The sequence below is a fragment of the Euwallacea similis genome, chromosome 1, assembly GCF_039881205.1.
Source record: "Euwallacea similis isolate ESF13 chromosome 1, ESF131.1, whole genome shotgun sequence".
NCBI classification, from domain to species: Eukaryota; Metazoa; Arthropoda; class Insecta; order Coleoptera; family Curculionidae; genus Euwallacea; species Euwallacea similis.
The window spans coordinates 4,316,442-4,342,923 of NC_089609.1; the positions used below are offsets into that span (position 1 = coordinate 4,316,442).

Consider the following 26,482-nt stretch of genomic DNA (forward strand, 5'->3'; position numbering starts at 1 on the left):
GTTCCTTCGCTCTCGAGGCTATCGCAGTACCACTTTCGGCCAAAGTAGTTCCTTGTCAACACGATTCGGACTTGGTTCGACCTGATTTTTGCCCAATTTCGACGGTTTCGATCGCGAAAATGACCTGCGACTGATCTGACGAATAGTTCTGGTGGTTGTTCGTTTTCGAAGGGTTTCCGTATAGTGATTTTCCATATTGCCACCATCTTCCATCACCAAGATGCCTTGTTCCGCAGTTACATTGAGTTTAGCTACTATTACTAGCATTATAGCTGTAGCTTTACTGGCCATAGCTTTTGCCACGGACAATTGGCTGTATATTGAAGTCAGGAGAACTAACATTCAGGTATGTAGGTCTTATTCAGCATGTGATGTTGTAGATGAAGTTAATCACTGCTAAATTAAGATGCGATTTGCGATACCTGCGTGTCCGCATTTTTTGGTACGCCGTCACTACGAGTATACCATCAGGCTATTCAATTATAAATGAAGAATACATTAGCGGGTTTCACAATAAAATTTTTTGCATTTGTGTGCTGCTTCTTTTTCAGTTTATTATTCAGTCCATTATTCATGGTTTTATTTAAGGGACATGAATCAACGAATTACAAAAGTACTTGTAGAGTGGATTACAATAATCCAGTAAGAATTTTACGGGAAATTACGGAAATATCACGATTGCTTGACAAAGACAGTCGATATTATACGCTAAAGTGGTAAGTTCAGCATTATGGCCCGATCGCTTAAGTTTAAATTGCAAGGTGCGTAGCTGCGAGGGATCTAAGACGTGAGAGTCATATGAATTTCACAACCGTGGAGTACATACCATTATTTCCACTACTAAATTTGACAAAAATTAAACAAACTTAATTACATAAAAAATTAATTCAATCCCAAATTTAATTAATTAATTTAATTTGCTTAGAAAACTTTCATTCGTCCTATCCTTGTTGTGATGAATCTTTATTTATGGAATTAATTTGCACATCCGGGATTGTGAATTTGTAAAAAGCAATTTGTCATTAAAGCTTTAAGTTCCCATAAAATAAATTAAAATATCTTTGAAAGTGTTCGAATCAAATTAACTGAAAATTTCGTCGCTAATTATGCATATTATACATACACACTTAGATTTTATTCTCTAATTATCTACAAAAAATTCACGTTCTGACCCTTCTTCAGTGATTAAGATGGCATTGGCATATAAAACCACTTTTAATGCCGAACTCGATAATTTATTTTGTAGTTGGTATTCTTTAATTGCAAACAGATTTCGAAGGAAAGGTATTTCTCTAGCTGCAAATTGCAATAATAACTGTGATGTTTGTTGAGCAGGCGACTTAATTAGTGTTGATGATCATTTTAATATGCGGATAATTTAAATAGGTATAACCTACTGAGTCCGCCTCTGAGCACATTAGAATTACTATCAATAGGACGCAGCATATCCACTAAATGAAGCCAAAAAAAGCAGTGAAAACTGAAACGAAATAGACAGGCAAAATCATCATAATAAGTATAATTATTACGAACCAATCAAGACCTAGAACATGAGCAATTCTTATTTACATCTCACTTTAACCAATTAATGATTTACATATTTAATTGACCATCTGTCCAATGGTCCAGTAACAGCGTGAATTAATCAGAAAAAAAATAACCTGAAAATGGAGCAAATAATCGTAAGTACATAGTTGATAATTTGATTGCTGTGATTCTGATTTCACCTGTGAGCTCGCATGATGAAGGTCAGCAGGACTGATTTAAATATTGGCCAAAATAAACCTGTTGGGTACGTTGGGTATCTACCTAGAATGATCTATATCGGAGACAATTTGATATCAAAGAGGCACTAGGACAAACTTGGGCTTACCAACACAAAGAGAAATGCTGGAAATGACTCATTTTTAGGGCTCTTTAGTATGCGAGGTACCAGCTGACGAAGGTTTTGATTTCTGTCACCTTCATATGCTCGTAGATTTGTTTTTCCTTTGCTCGCAACTACACGTTTTTATTTATCGCGTAATGTCTGCAGGTTCGACTATTTAAATTTTTCAAGTACACGCAAATCATTAGTGTGTAATTAGTAGTGTAAAATCGATGAGCCTTGCATAGGCTCAGAGACTCGGTAATTCCATGTACATAACCGAGGAATTCTAACATTTGACTCAAAAGAAACTGAATTTTTGGAAAAAAGTAACATGTAGGAGTGGCCTCTAAAAATAATTCTTTATTTATTATATATATTTATTGTGAGCTTTACTTCCTGATCCCCCTTGGACCTTCTCATTACATCTCCATTACTTACTATTTCGCCCTGCTTAACAATATTCTCAGATAAACCAATAGTCCCGCCTAGAACTTTACGTGGGTGTTCTTCAACAACCTTACCTACATTATTTAATGCAGTATTGGATATGCGTTGCATCTCATCAATCCCAGCGGTATATTTAATTCAAGGTTTGAATATTTAAAGCATCGTCAACCTAAGATCAATTAAGTTTATTCGCAAGCAGTTTGTACTACATGAATAAGAAGTTTTGAAGAAAACTGAAGCGAGCAGATGAGAATTTTAGAGTTTTCAGACATTTTCTTGATGCAGGTATAGGCGAAATGAATCCAACTTAGGGGTGTGGCACAACTGAGCTTGATACGAGCTTAGCTCAAAATTCAGTTTAGGACCGAAAAATAGTCATGTGACAAATTTTGTAAATATGCAGAGTTTAGAGGTGAGCTTATGTCAAGTTCGTTTATGAACCTGTTTGTTAAAGAAATTCTCATTATCGAATAAGTTTCTCTACTCGCCTACCACTTTATTGTATATTCAACAAGAACCATCACATAGGAAGAAATCTTTTACGCACAGTTTAAATGCCTAATTTTACGCATCTTATAGTTCGATAACGAAAGAACATTTTTGTATTATTTCCCGACAAATTTCCTGAAAATATTTCGGGCCCCTTAGTATAAAAATTCCGTTCTTTTATGGACTCAAAAGCACGAACATCGTTTGCTAAACATCTAGGTACGAGTACGTGCATTTAACGCTACTATTTACAGTTAGAGCACAATACAGGTGTTTAAAATTAGAAACAATGAAAACGCATTAATTTCGTTAGGCCAACTATTGGAAAACACAACTTTGCGACCTTCCACTTCGAAGCAACAGCTTTTGAAACTTCCTATTTCACGACAAATATCAAGCTCAAAAGCTCCGTGAAATTGATAAATAAATCTATGGCATATTTCTTTAGATTGTACTGAATTCTGCTTAGATTATAATGTATTTGGATTAAAAGGTGTATACAAATATTTGCCAATCAACATACATAAGGTATTATAGAGCACAGAACCAGGGTTATGCAATTGCGGCATTCCTCGTATTCTAACGGGCCTCGCCTCTTGTTCCTTGCTACTATTAGCAGGCTAATTAATATTAATAAGGATTGTGTTGCCTTAGTTTTTATTATGAATATTCTATGTTTTACAGGTTTACCTTATGTAACTACAAGTACATAGTATATATAGCAAAATCATTTTCTTTGTTATCAGCGGAGGGACTCAGGTTTCATGGTTGAGGAAGGTGAAGTAAGCGGTTAGTGATATTGCCTTATTCACATAATCCAACGAAGTCGCCAATTTTTGGTTGCTTTGATCCATGAAGCTCATTGGAATTCGTCTATGTAGTAGACAGTTTAAAGTAGCCTTACTTGTACTACCGTTAGAAAGTGACCATCGGATAATCACCATTCCACGTCCGAGGCACCTGTAACACTTTGCATGTGACGAAAATCTCCAAGCAAAGAAACAACTTTAAAAAACTGTTAATCAGTTTACGCAAAAATCATGTTAAAATTATTTATTGCACCTTCGATATCGTCATTTTCAAATTCAAATCCACACTAAAATCCATTTGTCCAGTATTCTGCATAATATCATAGATCAGGAATCTGCTGTATTGTTAAATGCAGAAACCGACATTTTTGTAAAACAGGGTCATACTTTTACTCGTTGCACATTGCAATCGACCACGACAGCTGCTGGGTTGATTATATGGTCAGTGAGTGCTCATATGTGCTAGGAAACTGTATATTTCCAATCATGTAATTTATCTGGGGCTCACTTAATGTCCGAAGAGGTCGAGGAATTGATGGAAAAAATTGCCATATGTAACGTGTTAACGCTGGTAATTTAATGGCCAATTTATCACCTTCAATTTGGTTTCTGTAACAATTTTGGAGGAATCCGCAAAATCACGTATAAGCCAAAGAAAAAAATGTTATTCGAATAAGTTCGATAATGATTGTTTTTTGATTATTTAAAAATTAAAAATATAAACAATTGAACATCGAAAACCCAACATGAATTAATCTGAACATGCCTAATTTTAGGCAGAATATACTGTGCGGCTCTAAATTGCACCCCTTTATTAATTTTTTAAGAAATTATTATTTTTAAAAAATTCAAAAGCAGCATTAAATAGAGCAAAAAATACTATCTTTTGATGTTTAGTTATTTTTTTAAATGTTGCTTAAGTCACCGGTGGCGCAAAATGACCGATTCTTTCAAATTGAAACATGGGTGAAATGACACCTGAAATTAAAGGTCTTTCAAAACTACACTCAATGGTGTATTGCGATTCAAAATCTATTAATTAGATTTTGAGAAAAACAGCTACAAATTAATTTTTTTCAACCAAAGACCGTAAAAGCATAAAATTAAATATAAACCAAATTCCAATGAAGAAACATGTTTTTTTATTGTTTACGTATTATTTTACTGAGTTCGTACTACATTTTTTACAAAATGTATACATATTTTTCTTAAAAAAAATAAAATAGATTTTGAATCGCAATACACCATTGAATGTAGTTTTGAAAGACTTTTAATTTCAGGTATCACTTAACCCATATTTCAATTTAAACAAATCGGCAATTTTACGATACTGGTGACGTAAACAACATAAAAAAACAAATGTCAAAAAATAGTATTTTTTATCCGATTTAATACTGTTTTTTGTATTTTTAAAAGATAGTAATTTGTTAAAAAAAGGGGGGGACAATTTAGAGCTGCACGGTATGTATTTTTTAATATGTCCAGCAGAAGTAATTAAAAGTTTTCAAGATAACCAATTTTTTCATGTCAGTCCAGTTAAGTGAGTTAACTGTTAAAAAAAATCCGATTTCTGAAGTCTTTATATTTGTGAAATTGGAGGAGTGGTAACAGTTTTGTGGTACTCATCATCACATCACTAAACAATACCTTATTTCCTTCCAACATTTGGTCTACATTCAAACCTGAATTCCTTGGAAAGATTGCGGCAGTTCGCCCATACAGGAGGCTGAAAAGAAAGATGATATGTGTATAGCTCTGACAATTTAATACATTCAAAGGTAAATCGACTCGAGCTAACCTGAACTAACCTGTTTTCCGTCCAACATTTAATAATCATCCATCAACATTCCTCTTCTGGATATATGAAAGATATCATGCCTCAATTTACATAACAGGTATCAAGGTATCATGCTTCGTCTCTTACGCCAATTAAAAATTAAATAATAAATTTTAAGTTTTTAAAAATCCTATTCATTTAGGTGTTTTTCTCATCGTCTTTCTTTAATTAAATCTTTGTCAGTTTCAGTTGAGTTGAATTAGATTTGTCTGAGAAATGGTATGAAGAAAGTATGTCCTGCATAAAACTGTCATTAGTCTCAGAGGAATATGATTTTACCGGACAGATTATTGAAATCATATTAAAATGAGATGAACGGTATTTGAATGCTAACAGTGGCGTAGTTATAAAGGGGAGAAGTTGGGAGCATCTGCTTAAAATGATACCTATTGTAAACTAAAAGGGCTGCGTGCATGTAAACTCTTTGCTCAAACGACGACTCAGAAATCAAAGAAAGCTTCAAAACCCCAAAATTTCAACAACGCCTGTGCTTTTCCATAGTTTTTATTTCTCACTTTCACTTTAAAATTTCTTGTGAAATAAATAATCAACTAATTGAGTCACATTAACTCAACAGACACGTTGTTCCATAAGGTTGTTCAGGATATCGTTCCATACCAAATAGCCCGTCAAAAATTGGTAAAAACGATGCATGATAATGACCATAGAAAATCGGCCCGTCATTGACTAAACGAATATTCTTTTTGCTTGATTATGTTCAATGATCCAAAGGTACAGTGAATGACTGAGGAAACTCGCTTCAGAAACAGGCTTATTATACACTTTAACACAATTAATTGACTTCAGTGCGGTCGCAGCTTAGGTACTTTGTAAAATCCTTTATTGTAAATAGAACTAGCATCCACAGGCCAATGATTAATCTCCTAAGTAACACAGTTTTCCAACAATTTATACAAAATACCACAAGCTTAGTAGACCTCTGGTTATTTCACGATATAACAACTTCAATAATTAGCTAATAACGTAATTAAGAGGAATTTCAGCGACTCTAGGTGCTGTAATCTTGAAGCTTAAGCTCATCTTAACACTTCTTTAAACCAGCGTTAATCACCTTTCTACATACCTCGAGACCTAATCCCGCAATATATCTCCACGGAAATCTGGCCAGGTGTTAAATTTACAGGTAGTAAAGCTGTTGGGTTGCTGACCTGAAGGTCGCAATCAATTTTATGGTAGGGAAGCCACCCAAGAAATTGGTTTCTAAAGGCTTCCGGAATATTTATCATGGAGCTGTAAAACTAGTTCCACTTGCGATTAAAAACTTTTCCGGACCAAAAGCCACCCTTAACAAATTATCGATACTACAATCAGACTGATCATTACTTAATAACATCACGAAATGACTTTCTAACGCAAATCCTGTACCTTAACGTGCTTTTGATGACCTCCAAAAGAATTCAGTCCAATTACTCCACACATGGACGTAAAAGTTCTCCAATAAGGACTCAGTTGTGCTAAAGACGTCACCGTTTTGTTCTGTACTGGAATCTTTAACAAAATCGAAACCGTTTCTAATGATATCGCGGCCTAGATTTTTTGGAATTCACAACACCTACTAATCCACAAAGGTTGCAAGAAAGTGATTTGTTTAATTCTATCAATTTAGAAAAGTGACCGCAATCATGTTTTCTTTCAGCCAAGTTTTCGATATAGACGCGTTCACGGTCTTGTGCAAATTTCGCTACAAATCGATGCCCGAATCGATTGCTATAAATCGATGCTTTTATGCTCTTTTTTGGATTATGCAGTATGTACATTCAATTGGCATTTTACGAGTAATTTGGCAAAACGTTCGTTTTTCGTTGTAAAATTTAGCTCATATTTTCCTGAATAATTTCGTAGGTCCGATTTCGTGATTTTGAGCATTCCTTCAAAATCAAGGTCATAAATTCGCCACAAAGTACTAATTTTCTTATAAACTTGATGTCAGATTTGCTTATTATACGTCGATGGTTGACGCATTTTTTTGGATTATGCAGTTGCATTAAGTGTGGTGTTTGAAGAGTCATTTTTTAAAATGCTTATTTTTTTCAACGTGAAATTGAATCGAAGTGGTTTGCAACCAACAATTAATTATTTTCAAAAGGATTGAATCCACAAATGACATAACAATTTTATTATAATTTTTATAATTATAATTATGTTCCAACAGGAGACCAAGAATCGAGAAAAACCAATATTTGCTGAAAATGATTTTATTTTATTCCGAACTTATTTGACGAGATGATTTGTTATACTTTCTTTGATTTCAGACGAATATTTCAGTTGAGTAAATATTAAATAAAATTCAATTCTAACTTAACGATAATTGATTTTGCACCAAATTATTGATCCATTTTCATTATTGGGGCAATACGAGGCTGTAAGAACTATAAATATGCGCATTTCAAACTAAATCGCTTTATTACAATTTTAAAAATTCAGAAGATTTATTAATTTGATTTTTTTGAATTTGAATTAATATCAATTCATTACTTTGCTATTAATTTTAATGAGAAGGACATGAAAAGCCAACATAGATATCTCCATAATTATTAAAGAAAGGGAAAAAACATACTTACTTACTTTCATTCTTTTTATTTATGTATTACTTGATTGCATGAACATTTTTTTTCTTATCGGCAGTGTTACAATTATTATCTAAGAATTAATCGCCAAACAGGTTTATTTTGCATTTATGCAATATAATTGAAATATAAGTCGTATAGGGAACTGTTACGAGCTTTATTAAGACAGAAAATATGTGGATACAGGCGCGGATATATGAAGCAGATGCTAGTTATGCTAAAATTTCTAGAATTAAGGAATATTACAGAAATTTATTATGCATCAATCGACAAAAGTGGTTATACAACGATCAATGAATATATATGTATATACGTGTACATATATGTTAAGAAAGTTATCAACTCTTAATTTAGCAGAAGTAATTAAATTAAATTAAAAGCGAAATCCTTACTCGTTATTTTTATTGAGAGATGAACAGCTTATAGAGTAAACGATATTCTAATCATTGAACGCGGTGTATCTTATTTACATATCGACTTTCACGTAAAAATTCGTTATGAGCTTTAAATTCGTTAAAGCTTTTAAAACTGCCTCATGCTTATCCTCAATATTTTTTCTTATTCTTTAACTCACGCTTCGCATTGATTGGTTACACATGGAATAATGTTATTTCTTATTCTGTTTAATAAACGCTCTAGATAGCGTTACGTCTAAAGCTTTACTTTTATGGTCAAACCGTTATTCTTACGCCTGAAGCTTTATTCTTAGTCTCGTGTATAAACCCACCATTAGGCGGCTTATGCACTAAAGCACCAAGTAACAAGCAATTTGAAACAGGAACATAAACAACTTCTCTTAATAACTCTACTTAAAAAAGCAAAGCAACACAATTTTTTGTTGTCTTTGTCCGCGAATACATGGTGAAGATAACGATACTATTAGTTACTTAGGAATTAAAATATTTATATTTTCTCTTTAATATTTATCCTGTGGTTGAACCAGCTCCTTCCGAGACACTAACCTAAATAACTTCCTGTTAACTTATCTGAAGGACCCAGCCATATGGATAGCGTCAAATTTCATAATCAACCTGAACGAATGTGGTACAATATTTCGCTCTTTTTGGAAAGCTTTCATCGCGCAGGTAGTGCACACTTCTTCAGTGTTTCCTTGGGAGGTAATAGTTTAAACAGGAAACCATAGTTATATTTATTTACATTTCCTTGATTCGTATATATACATTTATATGAAAATAACATAAAAAAAGTTGGTGCAACAACGTCCTGATAATCTTTCATAATAACCTGAAGCCGCTATTATATACCGTTGGAATATAATATAAATTCGTTGAAAAACTGCCACTTTTTAAACGACTTTTCTCACTTTTGGATCATACAGAAAAAAAAACTAAAATAATTAGGTCGGAGAAACGGACCCGAATCGAACTCTATCCCGAATTAACTCGGATGGTAGTCAAAACGCCGTATCATTGCAGATTAATTCACGAATTAATGCCGGCTTAAGATTAAATTTTTTGATACTCACCAGATTTCTTCGGTGAAAATCCATTCAAAACGAAATAAGTAAATGATGCTGTTCAACTTTGAAATTTTCCCTTTTTGGAACTGGGTTACCTTATCAATTTTCAGGAAATTAACGACGAAGGTTCCACCCTCTATAGTATTTCTCCCGCGATCATGGATCACATGCAAAAAAAAAGTAAAGGAGACGCGCCCAGATTGAACTCTAAATCGGGTCGCCATTACAGCGGAAATGCGACGCTTTATCATTGTAAATTAATTTTCGAATTAATTAGCGAATTAATACCGGCTTAAGATTAAATTTTCTCGGCGGTGAGCAGTTTTCTCTGAAGAAATATCTTTAAATTTATGTAAATTCTTCAATGCAAATTCATTTAAAACGATTTTGCAAACGAAATAAGTAGGTAGTGCTGGAAGCCAAGGCATGCCAAGGTCGATCGAGCATACCATTCTTTGATCCGGCGAAGACCTCGATAGACAGAGTTTTTTGCAACCAGAATATGCCAATTAGGCTGCAAAACATTCACTAAAATTAAGAACAGTTAGCATTAAGTTACGGCCATATATTGGCAATATAATTACGGATTTATGGTGCTTGACAACTTTGCTGCAACTGTGGTTCATTTTTTTTCAGATATGTACTGGTTTTCGTTGTCGTTAGAGTTCCAACTTTTTAGGTTTATTAAGGTTAACTGCGACGAAGTGCTTTCAGAAATTTTATGCGCACTCTCTGGCGCTTACACAAGCACCAATCTAAGTAAAATGCATCCACGACGATGATTGATGAGCAAACTTTCCATCAAATCCCTCATATTACTAACGACAATAAATGGCTTTTCTCCTGAGAAATTCACTTACTCAATATAATTTATTATCGTCAACAGTGCCGCTTTTAATAATATACGTAAATAAAATGTGAAAAAAAGGAAACTGCGGTTGTTGATGGCGAAGTGAAAGAGATCTAAATTTGAATTATATGAAGTCAAGAGTCGCCCGTACAATTCGCTAATGGCTGTTGCAATAACTCAGTTTAATAATCGTACAAACCAGAAGATTGTCGGCTGCCACTGCATTTGAAATCATTTCATCACTAATTATTACTTTCGATAACAGCATAACTGATGTTAAAATAGCATCAGATGAGAGCTGTTGTAAACGAATTGACGTAGGCATATCATAGGATTCTTTTTCGAAACTGATGCACATGAACTCAAAGTCTGGTTTCATTACGTCGATGATCCCTTCATCATATGTTTCACTTGATAATGAGTAGATTTAGCACTCATTAAAAAGTTGAGTAAAAAACTCGATGGAAAGCAATGAAAGTCAAGAATTATCATTTAATATTGCGTGATTGTCTACCATTTTTAAACATATGAGAAATTTACTTGGTCTAGATATATCGTTAAGAAAACAAATTTCCAGACAATGGAAATTGTCCCGAGACAAAAACATAAACTACATATAAATTATCCGACTTTATCCGATCCTAGAAAGAAGAAGTAGAAGCATATAATAAAATTGCAAAATATCATTGCTCTGGACATCATGAAAATGTCTGGAACGCCAAATTTAAACTGGATCTCTATGAGCTGATTACCTATAATGACAACTAGATTACCCAAACTTTAACAAAATATCCATCGTTATTTAGCAATACTATTGTCTTAACTTTTACTAAGCTTGTTATTGTTATAACTTTTACTTAACTTTTAAACTTGACCCTAATTCCATCACGAATCTTCAGAATGACCTCCTGAATCATGACCAAAGACTTCGGAGTGTCCACTGGTTCTAGAATGAATTTTCTAAGCAGAGCGCAAAAGAAGACTTTTATTTCCAACATTGCAAAACGCTCACCTGAAATCACAAAGATATTTCTGAAAGATTCCGAAATTTGATCAACAAAAAGATTGCTGGAAGAATTCCGAATAATTCATTTCTATGTCCAATAAGGGATGCGGGAGGAACAAGAATAAATTTGTTTTTTCTTTTAAAGCTAGATTTTCAATTTTTCTGAAAAAAGCATTGAATGGAAATAATGGAAAGTGGGACTGTAGATTTTAGTTGTAGCTTGTCTCAGGAAACTTAATCTCAGGAGACCACAAACTGAGGCACAATAGACATTTCAGATCGCTGCACAAGGGCCCGCTCAAAATGACTTAAATAATTTTATTTATTTTTAAATATATTTTTTCTGATTTTCATCACCTACTCGTATTTCTCAGATGATTTAAGCCAAGTTACTAATGCAATTTCTAGGTCAAGCACTAAAAGGAATAAAAGCAAAATGGTGCCCACCACGGCAATTTTCTGGCAAATGTCTGGATGGGTCAAATTTGCTAGGGTTGGGCCAAATATCCGGATTTCTATGTAGATTGTAAATCATCGTAAAATTGTGAATATCCTTCGGTATTGTTCCATATTTGGTAAAAGTTTCTTTACTAGTTTTCCGCTCGATTAAAAAGACTGAGGAATAAAACCTGAGGCTGGCTCTCTTTAATTCGCCTACAGAGGGATGCATGTGGCAATAAATCGATCACACAATATATTAACTAAATCACCTTTTCAGAAATGAAATTTGCTGTAAGTTGACATTAGCTGTTTTTACAAATCTGTGCCAGTATGCTAACTATTTCCTGATGAGCTTGATCCTAAAATCAAAATCAATATGAATTTAGAATGTGAAGATTGGGTTTTACCTGAATTCCCTTGTGGCATGCCAATAGCATCGTAATGAAGCTTAAACATGCTGCAGTAGTGTCGTGACCCTGTAAACAATATTCTAGAAAATATCTATCGCTGATTGCACAAAATTAAGCTTTAGTAAGTACTTCAAACATAGAAGTATCCACTTCATCTCTTATTCCAATATCGTCGATACACTTGTCCTTAAATTTAACATTCAGCAATATGTCCAACAAGGGATACTTTCTCTTAGTAACCGTGTCATCGAGCTTTTCATTGAAGGTTGAAAAGTTTTCGCTTCTTTTGTGAATGATGTTTGTAGTGAATTCATGCAGTATTTTCAAGTCGTTTTACTTCATTTTCCCCTGAGCTATGAAGTCGAAGATTTTTTGGGACCAATACCATGGCGTCATGAATCTTCTAAGCACGATGAGGCCTAGTTCGTATTTGCATTTTTAGTCCATTCCTTCTTTAGTCATCAGATTGGGTTTCATGGAAGTTTCTAAAATAAATTTTGAAGATGATTCGGCCTAAACTGAGTTGCTTTGGTGACTTGCCGCTTATAGTTGCCAAGGTGAAGTCAGGGATTAGAGGCTCTGTTTATTATTACATGTCATTTGATCACGTGTGAAAACTTATGTCAGATAGGTGGTGTCCCTCCGCCTAAATACAGGTTTCCAATCTTTGCACGAAATCGGCCATTATTCGAGCTATCATTTCAGCGTTGATTTGAGCGACTTCTTCACTGAAGGCCTCCTTTAGTTCTGGCAATATATGGGGTTGACGAGAGTAAACACGCGCTTTCAAATATCCCTACAAAAAAAGTCACATGTGCCTAAGTCCGGTGATCTCGGGGGCCATGAAACGTCACCCAAACGCGAAATGAACTTTTCTGGGAACATGTTTCGAAACAATTGCATAGACACACGAGCAGTGCGTGGGACCACATCATCTTGTTGAAAAAAAAAATTTCCAAATCCAGTTGTCGTCTGCGAAGTTCGAGACATAAGAAAGTGTTTATCATATGGCAATAACATTCAACAGTCACTGCAACAGTCGCCCCATTCCCATCGTTTAGGTGACGTTCCATGGCCCCCGAGATCATCAGACTTAAGCGTATGTGACTTTTTTGTAGGGGTACTTGAAAACGTGTGCTTACTCTCATCAACCCCGCACATTGTCAGAACTAAAGGAGACCATCAGGGAAGAAGTCGCTCAAGTCAACGCTGAAATGATGGCTCAAGTAATGACCGATTTCGTACGAAAATTGAAAACCTGTATTCAGGCGGAGGGACATCACCTACCCGACATAATTTTTCATACGTGATCAAATAGCATATAATAATAAACCATTTTATGAATTGTAATTAAATTTTGTGTAAAAAACCACTGTGTACGGCTCATTTCAAAATCATGAAGTTCCCGTCGGTCACTCTTTATAAGATTGTCCTAGTTCACGATTTCTTCATTAAATATACTCACGAATTGAAGGAGAATTGAGAAATGGGAGGCTGGAATAAGGATTTTCCTTCTTTTATGCCAATTTTCACCTCAAACATGAGAATTAAAACAAAAAATCTGAGTCGGACATAAAGGAAAGCGCAATACTTTTACTGGTGAGGAGTCCATCTCCGGGCCAACACTGGAGAAATCTGTAGATGAAGGCTTTATCCAGGTGCTTCACTTGCCCTATTGCATTTAACAGGACCAATAGAGAGTTTATTATTGATGTACAGGGTGTCACAGATTAGTTATCCTCATAAAGAATGTCAATTTGCAGGATTTCCACATTCCCCCTCCATATAGCCGATAAAGAAGAAACTCACTTTTTGAGATAATTTCTCAAGAAGAAAATATGACTTTCGTCAGCACCGACTTTTACTCAGTTCTTATCGCAGATATTGTCATCCTCTAAAACAGCCTTGCATACGACACAACCTCTCTTGTGCGACCACCAATTTGAGACACCCTGTACAAAAACTTACCTCAGTTTCTTTGGGAGCAGTTATCAAGATCAAATGTGCCCACCCACGTGTGCAACATTAGGTGGTGCATTTCCTCGAATCCAAATTCTCATTTTTATGAATATTATTTCTATTAAAAATAAAAAAATGTCTTTGGAGAAAGGCAAATTGAAGGCAACATTCGTTAATATAAATTAATTTAGATAACATGCGTGGATATGTTTTTTTTCTTTCTGAAACCTGTATGCATTCACTGGTTTATCCGGGAATATAAACTTCATCTACTAAGGCGCGGTCGCAGATTATTTTAATGAGGGGAAGTCAATGAAACGCAGTATGAATTATTTGAGGCTTTCAATTCATTTAAAATAAAGATACATAAAAAGAGAAAAACAGACATAATTTTTTTATGAGTGCCGGCGTATTTAGCTTTGTGTAATGAAAAGAACAGATTTTGCAACGAAAAAAAAATGATTGTAGGTCATCAAGTTGTGAAAAAGCAAAAAATGAAAACACAGAATTTAGAACAGATATTTGGGAAAGTATTGGCAATACAGTCGATTTGTCCTACTTTTATGAACCGTTTATGTGTTAAATTAACCGAGATCGCAATGGTGAGGCTAACAAAATGAACCTTATGCCAAAAAGGTCTAATAGAGTACAATAATAACATCTTTCGAATTAGAGACTATATCATTATTTTTACGTACATTTTTCAATTACTGAAAATGATACAGGATGCGAAACAATAGTACTGGGATGATACGGAATCGTTAAAATAATAATACAATTGACGGTGACAGATATAATTATTATTATACACGTAAAGTTTAAATATTAGATGCCTGAAGGCCATAACTGCCACTTTACAGCCGAGACGTTAAAAGTAACACTTTACAGCTTGTTTGCGAGCAACTTTCTCTAATTCATCCAATGTGGCATTTCTTATCGTTTTCAAGATTCCCATACATATTTTGGACGTACTGTATATAAATTAAAGTTCTTTTTCTAGCATTTTCAAGGATGCCATTATACTTCGTCTGACTGAACGGAGCTGGGACTCATTGTATATCGGGTCATTTAAACATACGTTAATTCAGGCTAATAATGAAATTTCCATTGCTCAAATATTGAACTAATCAATTACCTAATTAGTAATCGCTGTCGACATCTCCAAAGAAAGTGAATAAAAACATGCGATTAATGAAAACATTTACATACATAAACAAATTTATCAATAAACAAATTATTTCAGTTGTTTCTTTAAAATTAATCCCTTCATTTGCCTCACCTGGTGAAAGCCCCACAAACAGCAAAAGATGCTCAAGAAGGGTAACATATTCGTTAGCGAAAGGTAATTTTTTAATTAGTGCTTTATAACGTAGATATGTTTTGATTTTTTTTTTCGATTAATTATTAACAGGACAAGAATAATTAGGATGACTAATAATGGAGGCGCGTAGATCAACATCTTGAGTGACAGAATCGAAATAGGAATTATTTGACTACATGTACTGCTTATGTTTAATTGATTTCCCACCTTCGCGATGAATAACAGAATTAAATCATTTATTACTGCGAGTGTCTATTGAAATTCGCGTATTACGTGTTGCTAATACTTTTGCTCCCAAAGAGACTGGATTGAGTCAATAAATACTTCCTATAATGAATCAGCAATTATCCAGTTCCTATTAGTGAAAGGGAGCTTCAGCTCAACAACCTCTAGAAACCTGACAGAGCCGAAGTCACATCCTGTATAAAATAATTATTGATCCAAAATGATATCACGCTTGGATATTAATAATAAGAAGGTGTAAAGTATCTGACTTGTGTGTTGCATATCAGCCATATAAAACTCAACATTATGCCTCTAGTATAATGAGAAACTTCTAAAAACAGTATATTAATGAATAGCAAGACAACGACTTCATATTGATAAAAATGCATTCTTAGTTCACATAAGTTAAATAAATTATTTTCGCTCTCTACACTTTGTAACCCAAGAAATTCTAATTCCTAAAATGAACACAAATTGGTGCATCTCAATTAAACTAAATTAAAAAAAAGTGAATAAAAAAAACTAATATACTTTATAAAAAAGAAGTGAAGAAACGAAGAGACATTTCTCTTATAAATCCTGGCATTTGCGTTATCTAGAAATTGAAGAAATCGTTCTCTGTCAATTGATATTCAGCAGTTATTTACATTTACATACATACATTCCTATTGGCCTTTGACTGTGATTCCAGATGCCAATTTCACCAATAAATTGCATTTGAATGAAAAAGACATCACAGAATAAAGCGTTAAAAGAGGAAATTTCCACCCAGTATCGTCTAATCTGGGTTAAATCAATTAAACAAACTTTTTGTTTAATGATTTCGTATTTTGTGTAAAATGCGAACCAAGGTAGACAAGAACTTGCCAGTGATTTTATGCCCCTTATAATTAAGAATTTTTCTAAATGTTTTGTATGTGCGACCTTGGCTTATATACAGGGTGTCTTTAAAAGATCTGGACAAAATTCTGCCACAGATTTCTAAGGTGAAAACGTAACAATTTAACCTAGTTTATGTTAGCCCAAAACTAAACATGCATGCCCTTAGAGCTGAACCTTGTTAGGTAAGATTTCCTATAGATTGGTACCTGTTTTTTTAAATAATTTTATAGAATTATATTATTTGTTAGTAAGTTAGAAAATAAATAATAGCGGTTTTTGATTCAACTAATTTATTATTTAAAATGAAATAAAATTAAAATACATAATAATTAACCTCAAATTTAATTTCTTAGAGTCCTGTTATGCAATTAACGATTCCTATCTGTATTTTAATTGCTTACAATTTTATAATATCTCACAAACTGATTTTTCGGCTGATTTCATATTTTCACTAATTTCATATCAATTACATTTCATTTATTCGTACAACGTCTATCAAATATCAAACTCACATAATCTTTTTTCACCATCTTCTTATACTAATAAAAAAAACTTTTTTTCACATATAAGAAAAATGATCATTTCTCTTCATTTGTGTTTGAATTCAGTTGACAAAACTGTCATATAATCTCTTCTTCGCTAGTCTACTAAACCTGATTTTTTTGTTACAGAACTTTCTCAGCAGGAACTCAGATATTCAAAGTCAAGCTCTACTAGATGCAGTAAATTCAAAATACTATTACTACACGAGAACGAAGGGACTATTCAGGACATGCTTTCCTAAGGAGAGGCCACCACCGACAAGTACGATTTTCATTAACATTTCCATTAAAAGTGAACTATCTATTTAAAAATTTCGCCGAAAATATAGATGGATAGTTCGATGATAGAGAGTGAATAAAATCCCCCAATGATTGATCTCCAATTTGCATTTACTTTAATATACCTATGTGTGTAAAATTAAAATCCTGGTTCTTAGATCTTGAAATCATAGACATGAATATTTCTGAGAACTTCCGATGAAACAAAATACACTCCCTGACAAAATTATAAGCCACCTCAATTTTTTACGATAATTGTTAATTTAGTAGGCAAGACTTTGAAATTATTTTCGGTTTTAAACATTGCAAATAATAAACGAAACACAACTTTTTAATAATATAAATTTATTATATTTCTGGATCAAATACGAAAACAAAATATAATTCCATGGTAACTAGAACGTAGGCCATGCTCTGTTTTTAATCTTAATCTTGTTCAAAAAGCAGTAATAATTTAGTTTTGAGACATTAAATCTCTTCTGTTATTATTTATTTGTTATTATTTAATGCAATTAAATTCAATTAAATAATGCCAAGAGGAAAAGTATTGTCGGAAAGAGACAAAAAGGTTATTGAAACTTTACACGAAAAAAATTATACAATTTTAAAAATTGCCCGAATTGCAAATCAAAGTAGGCACGTTACAAGGAATTTTGTTAGGCTGGGCGATAATTATGGCTGAAAGAAGAGCACAGGCAGGCTCATGATAACAACTGTCCGGGGATAGAAAGCAATTGTAAGCCAAGCATTCAATTATGTAGCCACTGCAAAGGAAATTTGTGAATAAGCCGGAGTACAAACAAACATCAGAAATGTTCAACGCATTTCGCAAAAAGCCAGAAATTTAAAGTGATTGAAACTGAAGGCAAAACCTCCTTTTTCAAAAGCCCACAAAGTTAACAGAAAGCGATTCGCAATTAAAAATGTCTCATGGAAAAAGGAATGGAGACAAATTATTTTTATTGATGTAAAACGTTTTATTTTTAGTGGTCCAGATGAATATCGATATTAGTTTCATGATTTACGTTAGGAAAAAATATTTTTAAGCAAACGTCAACTGGGAAGAAAAGGTATCATGGTTTGGGTTGGGATAGGGTGCTATGAAAAGACTGAATTAATGTTTTCGTTGCGAAAAATGAACGCAAAAAAATACATAGAAGTTATTTAAGAACTGATCGTTGAAAGAGAAGAAAAGCTAATAACAGGGAGGTTCATCTTTCAGCAAGACAATGCACCTGTTCACACAGCGCGAATAATAAAACAAATTTTTTGACGCCAAAAATATTTCAGTTTTGCCTTGGCCAGTCCGATCTCCAGACTTCAACGTTATTGATAATAGTTAGGGAGAACTTTCTCGAGCAGTTTATGCACAAGGAAAACCGTTAAACTCCATAGAGGAACTTTAGACTTGCATCATAGAAAAGTAGGCCAATATTCAACAATAATACATACAAAAACGTTTTAAATCACTTCCAAGCCGATTGGTGGAAGTATTAGAAAATAACGTGGGATCAACATATTACTAAATGGAAGAACTATAGAAGTAATCAGCAGACATAGAAAGGCTGACCTATGTTTTTGTCGTCTTAGAATTTTATTTTATTTTCGTATTTGAACCAGAAATCAATTTGTGTTGTAAAAAAGTTGTTTTTTGTTTATTATTTGCAGTGTTTAAACTTAAAATAATTTTAAATGTCTTGTCTATCAGAATTAACACTTATCGTAAAAAAATTAAGGCGTCTTATAATTTTGTCAGGGAGTGTAGACTAGATAGAACAAGATAGTTCTTATGTTAGTTACTTGTCTCGTTTTGTTATTTCACTGGGAAATTTTCTCTCGCCATTTCCAAAGAATATCATTGTATGTAAAAAACTTTATGAATAATGTATATCCTTTAGTGGACTTTGATATATTGAGACACTTAACTTTAGTAGATAGGAGGTGTTTATGTGTTCCTGTAGCTGCAAATACCCACACAGCAATTTAGCATAAAATAGTGCCAAACCGAAGCAGAACACTGATTATTGAGCACAATACTACAGCTATCTCACAAATTTTGATTTTTTAGAAACAATTAGCGCTAAATAGAAAGCCGATCAATTCCTGAGAACTCAATTCACTTCGCGGTTACTCTAATGAGTACGAAATTGCAATTTTCCGCTCTCATCTTTATCGGGCGTTTCACAATAATGCCAATTAGGGTTTCAGAACAAATAAATTATGCCTAACACAAGAAATAAGCTGTCTAATTAAAGGGGGAATGAGAATGCACCTACAAGAAATCATTGTCCATTAGTGGATTTTATCTGCTGTTTTTTGTAACAAGTTGTTAGTTGCTTCAGTCTCCCTCTTTCGTAACTTATCGCCGTTTGTGAGACAGCTCGAGCAAATGGATCTGAATGGTTGCATAAAATTCAATTTAGTTCATTCCTTGGCCAGTGTAACTTATTTTTTCTGTGAACGGCAAACTTTTTCCGGCACGTGTGCTTGTGAAAATTTTACAGAACTTACAAAAAACAACTAAGTTAATAAGCATGCGATCATATAAGTGGCGCGTAATCATCTAAGCACGAACACAACAAACATACACCCCTAAAAGAGGTGCGTAGTGCACAAACACGCCAGATATACGGTGTGGCTCTAATTTGCCCCCCCCCCCTTAACTTTTGAAAATTTTTTTAAAATCTTTTGACGTTAGTTTATTTTTTCTAAATATTACTTACCTCAACGACAAGGACAAATGGGCGATTTTTTCAATTGAAACATGTGTCAAATGACGCCTCAAATTAAACTTTTTTTTTAAACTACATTTAATAATGCAACGCAATTTAAAATTGATCGATTAGTTTTAATTTATTTTTTAGAATTAAAAAAATATCGTAAGTAAAAGTCGGGAGTTATGTAACTATCTGTAATCATCATGAGGCCATCTGCGTTATCCTGTGGTCATCTGCATTTAATCGCATCTCATCCCGTTGTATTATACTGTGCAAAGTCACCTAGCGCAATGAGCAAGTAGAGCCTATTAGGACCACGAGATAAAACCCTATTAACCATTGAAACCCCACCAGTCTTCCTCATAATTCTCTGTGAGTGGTTGCAAGTTTGATCATGGTAAATTAGTTCTTTAATGCAGTAAAAACGTCGAACTACAAAAATTTGCAGATCTTTTAGTCCACAAACCTTTGTTAATGTAAGGTAGGAGTTTGTTGACAGGCTATATTTTTATCAGAAGCAAAATGGTGCCCATTTAATTTAACTAATTTCCTATCAACAAACAAGTTTTTTTTATTGTTTATGTACTAAAAGCTGGATTTATATTGCATTTTTTATCTTTATTTTTTTCTACTTATAGCTCTGTTTCTCAAAAACTGATATGTTGATTTTAAATTGCATTACATCATTAAATGTAGTTTTGAAATATCGTTAATTTGAGGTATCACTTGACCCATGTTTCAATTTTTAAAATTGGCCGTTTTACCCGTATAACGTAAGCAAAATAGAATTAAAAAACGTCGAAAGATAGTATCTTTTCTCCTATTTAATGGCGCTTTTGAATTTTTTAAAAATAATAATTTATTAAAGAATTAACAGGGGGAGATAATTTAGAGCCGCACGGTATAAGAGGCGTGTAGCCTGAGCACGAAAAGGAACCGAAGCGCGGTAAAGCGGAGCCCAAGGAACGCCGCGTTAAATAGTTTCGATTGTTAATCGCCGTCATTAATAAAATTGTTCGTTAATAGCCTTTAATTTTATTTTCTAATAAATTAGAATAGCTCCTTACAACACATGGTGTTTGAGGTTTTAATCGGAGAAAAGAGACGAGAGAACTCGGAAAAAGAATACAAAAAAAGTTCCTCTTTCTTTTCAATCAACGAAAAAATCTACGGGGCGATGATATTTTTAAGATCGGACACCTTTTTACCATCCCAATTCGTTTATGGTATGACATCGACTGTTTGTAGTAGAACCGTATTGCGTACAATACTGTCCCTAAGGACAATCTTGTGAGTCCTACGGTTCTAATTTTTACCGATTAAAACCTGAATCATCATGTACGTTACTAACATAATAATTTGTAGTAAAACTCTACCTAAGCCCTGTGGAGACCTACTGCATGAACGTCAACTACTACATCCCGGACGAAAATGAAGAAACCAAGAACTTCACAGATGACGCCTGGACAAGATTACGTAAGTCTTTTATTCGTGTAATTTACATTTGAATTAACATTATAATCAATTTATACACACGAATAACCTGCAGACATGGGAAGATCGATGGTGGCCTTGTTCATCATCTCATTCTTCGCAGTGTTTGCGGCTTTTTGTACCGGTGTAACAGGATGTTGGAGGAGGTCTCCTGGGAACATCACGGCTACCGCTATACTGATGTTACTAGCATGTGAGTAAAATGATCGTTTCTAGTCATAGTTTTTGCAAAAAAGCTGAATAATGCTTGTTTTCCAAGTGAAATGTTCTTAACAAGCAATCTTGTCACAGATTATTGAATGGGAAAACAAAGTACTTTCGATGTATGAAAAAAATCAAGTCCAATATCAAAGGGTCAGTATTTCAGAAACATTAAATTAACATCACTGTGTGAACTTGAAAAAACTGCTTCGACAGATTTTGATTTTTTTCCAAAATTTCGTAAAACGAACGCAATTTAGTAACACCGTTTTCGAATTTAATTTCATCTTTAAATATATAAATATAGCAACTTTTGCTTTATAACCAACTTGGTACCTGTAACAGTTTAAGAGGTGGCAATAGTAAACCCGTGGCAAGTAGTGTATAAAAAAGCATCTTCGTCAAAATAACTAAGTAGTAATTTCATCAACGTATATTAATGCTAGATCAAGATCAGCCAAACATGAAGCCTAACAGCTGATTTATCGGTACCAGTACCGGGTAATTAAAGTAGAAATAATTTACCATTAGGAAATAATACATAATTGCAGCAGGAAATTGTAAAATGCAAATTAATCCACTAATAGTAGGCAGAGTTTTGTTCCTTTTGTAAAAGGAATAATCGAGTAGGTAGAGGTTCCTTTTACCATCTACTATCTACTTAAAATTACTTTTTATTAAAAATGGTTTAGTAAGAAAAATCTTAAAATTTTCTTTAGGTCTGCTCAGCGCAGGGGCTATGGGGCTTTGGCATGGAGTTGAATACTATGAAAAAGAGAAACAAGTTGGAGATGAATTTTACCAGCAATGGAGTACTGTAAGTGAAATTTTTTTAATACGTAATTATACATTCCTGTTCAATTCGCTAACGCTGCAAATGGCAGATTAGAGGGCTCAAAAATCTACAAGTTTTTTTAACAGTTCAAATTTACTTAAATTCGAAAAAGTGAAAAATATCTGAATTTTTTCAATAATAAAAAAATTTGCAAATCTATTGAATATTCGAAATGATTTCGAATAGCGTTTTTTAGTTATCTGAAGACTTAAGGGACAACCGAGTCCCAAAAATGTCATCATCGTATATAAAAAAATTAGAAAAAACCAAGCGAATTGTCAATATTCAAATTGTGTAAAACACTCCAAAACTAGCCTTCCTAATCTCTAAGGAAGGACAGACAAATAAAAAAAGATCAATCAATTAAAGAAAAATTGCACTCTTATTACTTACAATGTTTTGTCACAGAGAAAACAATATCTTGACTTGTTGGTGATTTTACAGTGAAATGTTTGAAAATTCTATTTTGTAAAAAATTACATATTTTTGGCATGGTTATTCTGAATTTAACGAAATTCGATAGTATCGTGTTATTGGCTGTCAAATAGGGCTTAACAGCCATTGAAATTGTGACAGCAGTGAAATTGTCTATTGCATGGATTTCTTGATGAAATTTGATCACTCCCCTTATACCTTTAAGGTCAAAATTTCAGTGCAAACGAGAGTTTTACTGGGATTTTAAAGTATCCCTGAAAATTTTCTTTATAAACAAATTATTTTCGACAGCTTCTTCAAGACAACACTACGATATACTACGACTGGGGCTTTGCCCTCGGTTGGCTCGGAGTGTTCTCGTGCCTCGGAGGCTCTTTACTATTCTTCTTCGGTTCCTGTTGTCTGCAAGCAGAGAAAGATCGAGAACAACTGGACAACGTCCAGTACATCGTGCCAGGTTAGGACTGAGCGGTTTGGCAGCAGGCTTGATTAGTGTTCCTAACTCTTGTGTCGTCCCCATTAACCAAGTGGCTTTACTATTTTGCGCCAAACTCCATGGGACTAGAAAACATGGAGTTCGGCACAAGAGGGCTTAAGAATGCCTCCTCTTTGCAGGTGCTGCGTGATCAAACGCGCATTTTCTACGATTGGGGCTACATGTTGGCCTGGGCGGGCGTCGGGTGGGCCTTGACGGCCGCCATCTTGTTTTCCGGAGCCGCCATTTGCCTGCGCGGCGAGAGGGAGCGAGAGGAGGCTATTAACATGCAATATCTAATGCCTGGTAACTCTCTTTTTTGGAGTATCCGGAGTTCTATTTGGAAGCAATCGTATCAGCGTAAAAAATCTACATGTCATTTGAAAAACCATGGGAAGTTCTTGTGGTGCTTCAAAATTCGATTCCGGATAAAGGTGGTGGCTGAAACACAAAAAATTGTCTTAGAAGGATCACCCGAACCCGCCTAGGATTGGTGTTTGAGTGTATAGTTGCTGTTAATTCTACTAACTATTGCATGTAGCTTGCTTTGTATTCTACTTGTTGCATAGACTGTAAATATGAGTAGGTAAGTACGTAGGTTTTTAATAAAGATTTCTCAGTTTATAACTGAGGAACTGACAGAAAAATATTAGTCCCCTTAACATTATCAAGAGAAAAGTTTCCATTGAAATTAAAAAGTTAGCTAATCCACTGCTTAGATTTTAGGGATTGCATCAATAGCGAAGTAAACCATTCCCTTTATTGTTCTAAAATACCGCGTCTCAGGAAAAATTTCTCATTAATTTGTATCTATACTTATTTTGTTTCCATTCATGGCGTTTCTAATAAGATAATAAAAAAATCCAATGAAACGTTCCAAATTGGACTACCGCCGGTGTTCAAAACTACCTCTGCCTCGACTATCCCTGTATTGAAAAATCAATTGGTCTTAAATCTGGTGAAGAAGCCGGTCAACTTACATGGCAATTATTGCCTATCCAATAGTGGACATATCTGGACTGAGTGATTGTAAAATCACTTTGTGCAAGTGTATAAGTGCACTTGATTCATCAGTACTTTCTCTAGCTATATTTGAATAATAAAATTTTAAATTGTGTTCAACTTTGATTAGTTTTTCGGTTCAGTCAAAATTATTATTGAAAAATAGATCAAAGGAATTATTCAAATTTAGTTAGAGGAAGAACATTGACGAAGCAGGCTAACATGTGCACCTGCAAAATTCACATAAATTTATTTTACAGTCACCATTCTGTCCAAAAATAAGTAAGTTTTTTCATCTATTTATTCAATATGTTGATTTTGACTCGGATTTTAAATTCAAACATCACGTTTTAATTATATTTATGATATATCATATATATTACTATTTGATTCCTTTTGTCAGAATGTATGCTCAATTTTGCTCTAAAACCATAAACAAAATTTAAAAAATAACGCGGTACTAAGGATAATATGCATGGAACAAATTCTAACTAATAAATATTTTTTATGTATCATGAAAGTTCATCTGTCATTTACATTTACAGTATATCCACAAAAGCAACAATACGCATATGCCGGCTACCCAGTACCACCACAACCATACTCAGGGCCATACTATACGACCGGATCAGCGTATGGGCCCTACAATTATTGAAAAAATACAGCAGATATAAGAAAGAAATACAACGAAACCAAGAAGTCAGCTACTTGTAATGTATATAAAATAGGAATTAGGTTTAACTAATTTTATTTTGACGGATAGTATATAAAATATCGGTTTTTTAAACACATTTCCCTCGAGCAACTTTATCCCCAGTTATGACTGCAAATGGAAAGTTTTCATTTGGTATTTGCGCTCAAACTTTAGTAATTTATTTAGACAAAATTCTTCATAGTACTTATATTCACTCAGTTATCGTTACGTTACAAATTTGCTTCGACTTTTCGCCATTTGTTAGCAAACACTTCATGAGAGTTTGCTCCTGACTGATTTTAGTCATTTTTGATATGATGTACTTAGGTATAGAGAATGGCACAATTATACCGATTTCAGTAGTGACTATAAAAAACCGTTCTACTAGTTATTATAGCAATATCCACATCGAACAAAATAATACATATTATAACAGTTTAGGATACATTATTATACCTATGCAACAAATCCTTATTATTATAGTACTGTATAATTATTTATTAGAAATGATATAGGTTTATAGTAACTACTAAAAAACCAGAATATGATGTAGTAAAGTAAATATGTAGTACTTTTATAATTTTTTCATAAGAACTACCTGAATATGTCCGCAATTTGATGCGCAAAAAAGTTATTGTTAAATATACAGAGAGATCATTTTAAATTTAATATCTAGTCAGTTGTGAAGTTTGTTGAAGAAGAGAACGTACGTCGATAAAAGTAAATAAAGTAACATAACCTCTCTCAGCTCCTTTATTAAAAATTAATTTATAGTCATTTTGCGGCATGTTATCAGGCTACGATCTACTTTTTACCTTCTATTTCTCTTGTGTAAAATCCCTCTGCTGGCTAGATATGAAATTTAAATGATCTCATAGTAATTACTGCATACTCAAATAATATTGAATTCAAATAAATGCGACCATGAAAATAAACATGACTTTAATCAAAGAATGTAAAAATCCATCAAAATGTGAATATTATTTAATTTATAGCCCGTCCAATTGCTCACTATTGTATTAAACATTAGAGAACTAACAACGAAACACCAATTTTTAATACAAACGGAAATGTGAGAATTATTGTAGAAATAAATGTTTCTTAATTATATTTAAAATGTTTTATATACATATATTTGCATACATATGAATTCTATCGTAAGGATATAAATATAATTCGATTAAATGTACCTTA

At 33.6% G+C, this 26,482-nt stretch overlaps 1 protein-coding gene and 1 pseudogene across 2 annotated transcripts; one reads left to right on the forward strand and one right to left on the reverse strand.

Moving 5' to 3' along the window:
• On the forward strand, nt 1-26,344 carry LOC136415516 (uncharacterized). Of its 2 annotated transcripts, none has more exons than XM_066400225.1 (7): nt 1-346; nt 17,286-17,418; nt 21,518-21,628; nt 21,702-21,839; nt 22,567-22,664; nt 23,733-23,898; nt 25,140-26,344. In XM_066400225.1, exons 1-7 carry the CDS (start codon nt 221-223, stop codon nt 25,247-25,249), a joined length of 882 nt encoding a protein of 293 aa, XP_066256322.1. In that variant the 5' UTR covers nt 1-220; the 3' UTR covers nt 25,250-26,344. The 2 variants fall into 2 exon arrangements, with proteins under 2 accessions (XP_066256322.1, XP_066256243.1); XM_066400146.1 differs by lacking the exon at nt 23,733-23,898 and adding an exon at nt 23,409-23,574 and having other exon boundaries at nt 10-346.
• Nucleotides 11,228-14,287, reverse strand: LOC136412938 (cytochrome P450 4c3-like; annotated as a pseudogene).
• Nucleotides 26,345-26,482: the final 138 nt, after the last annotated feature.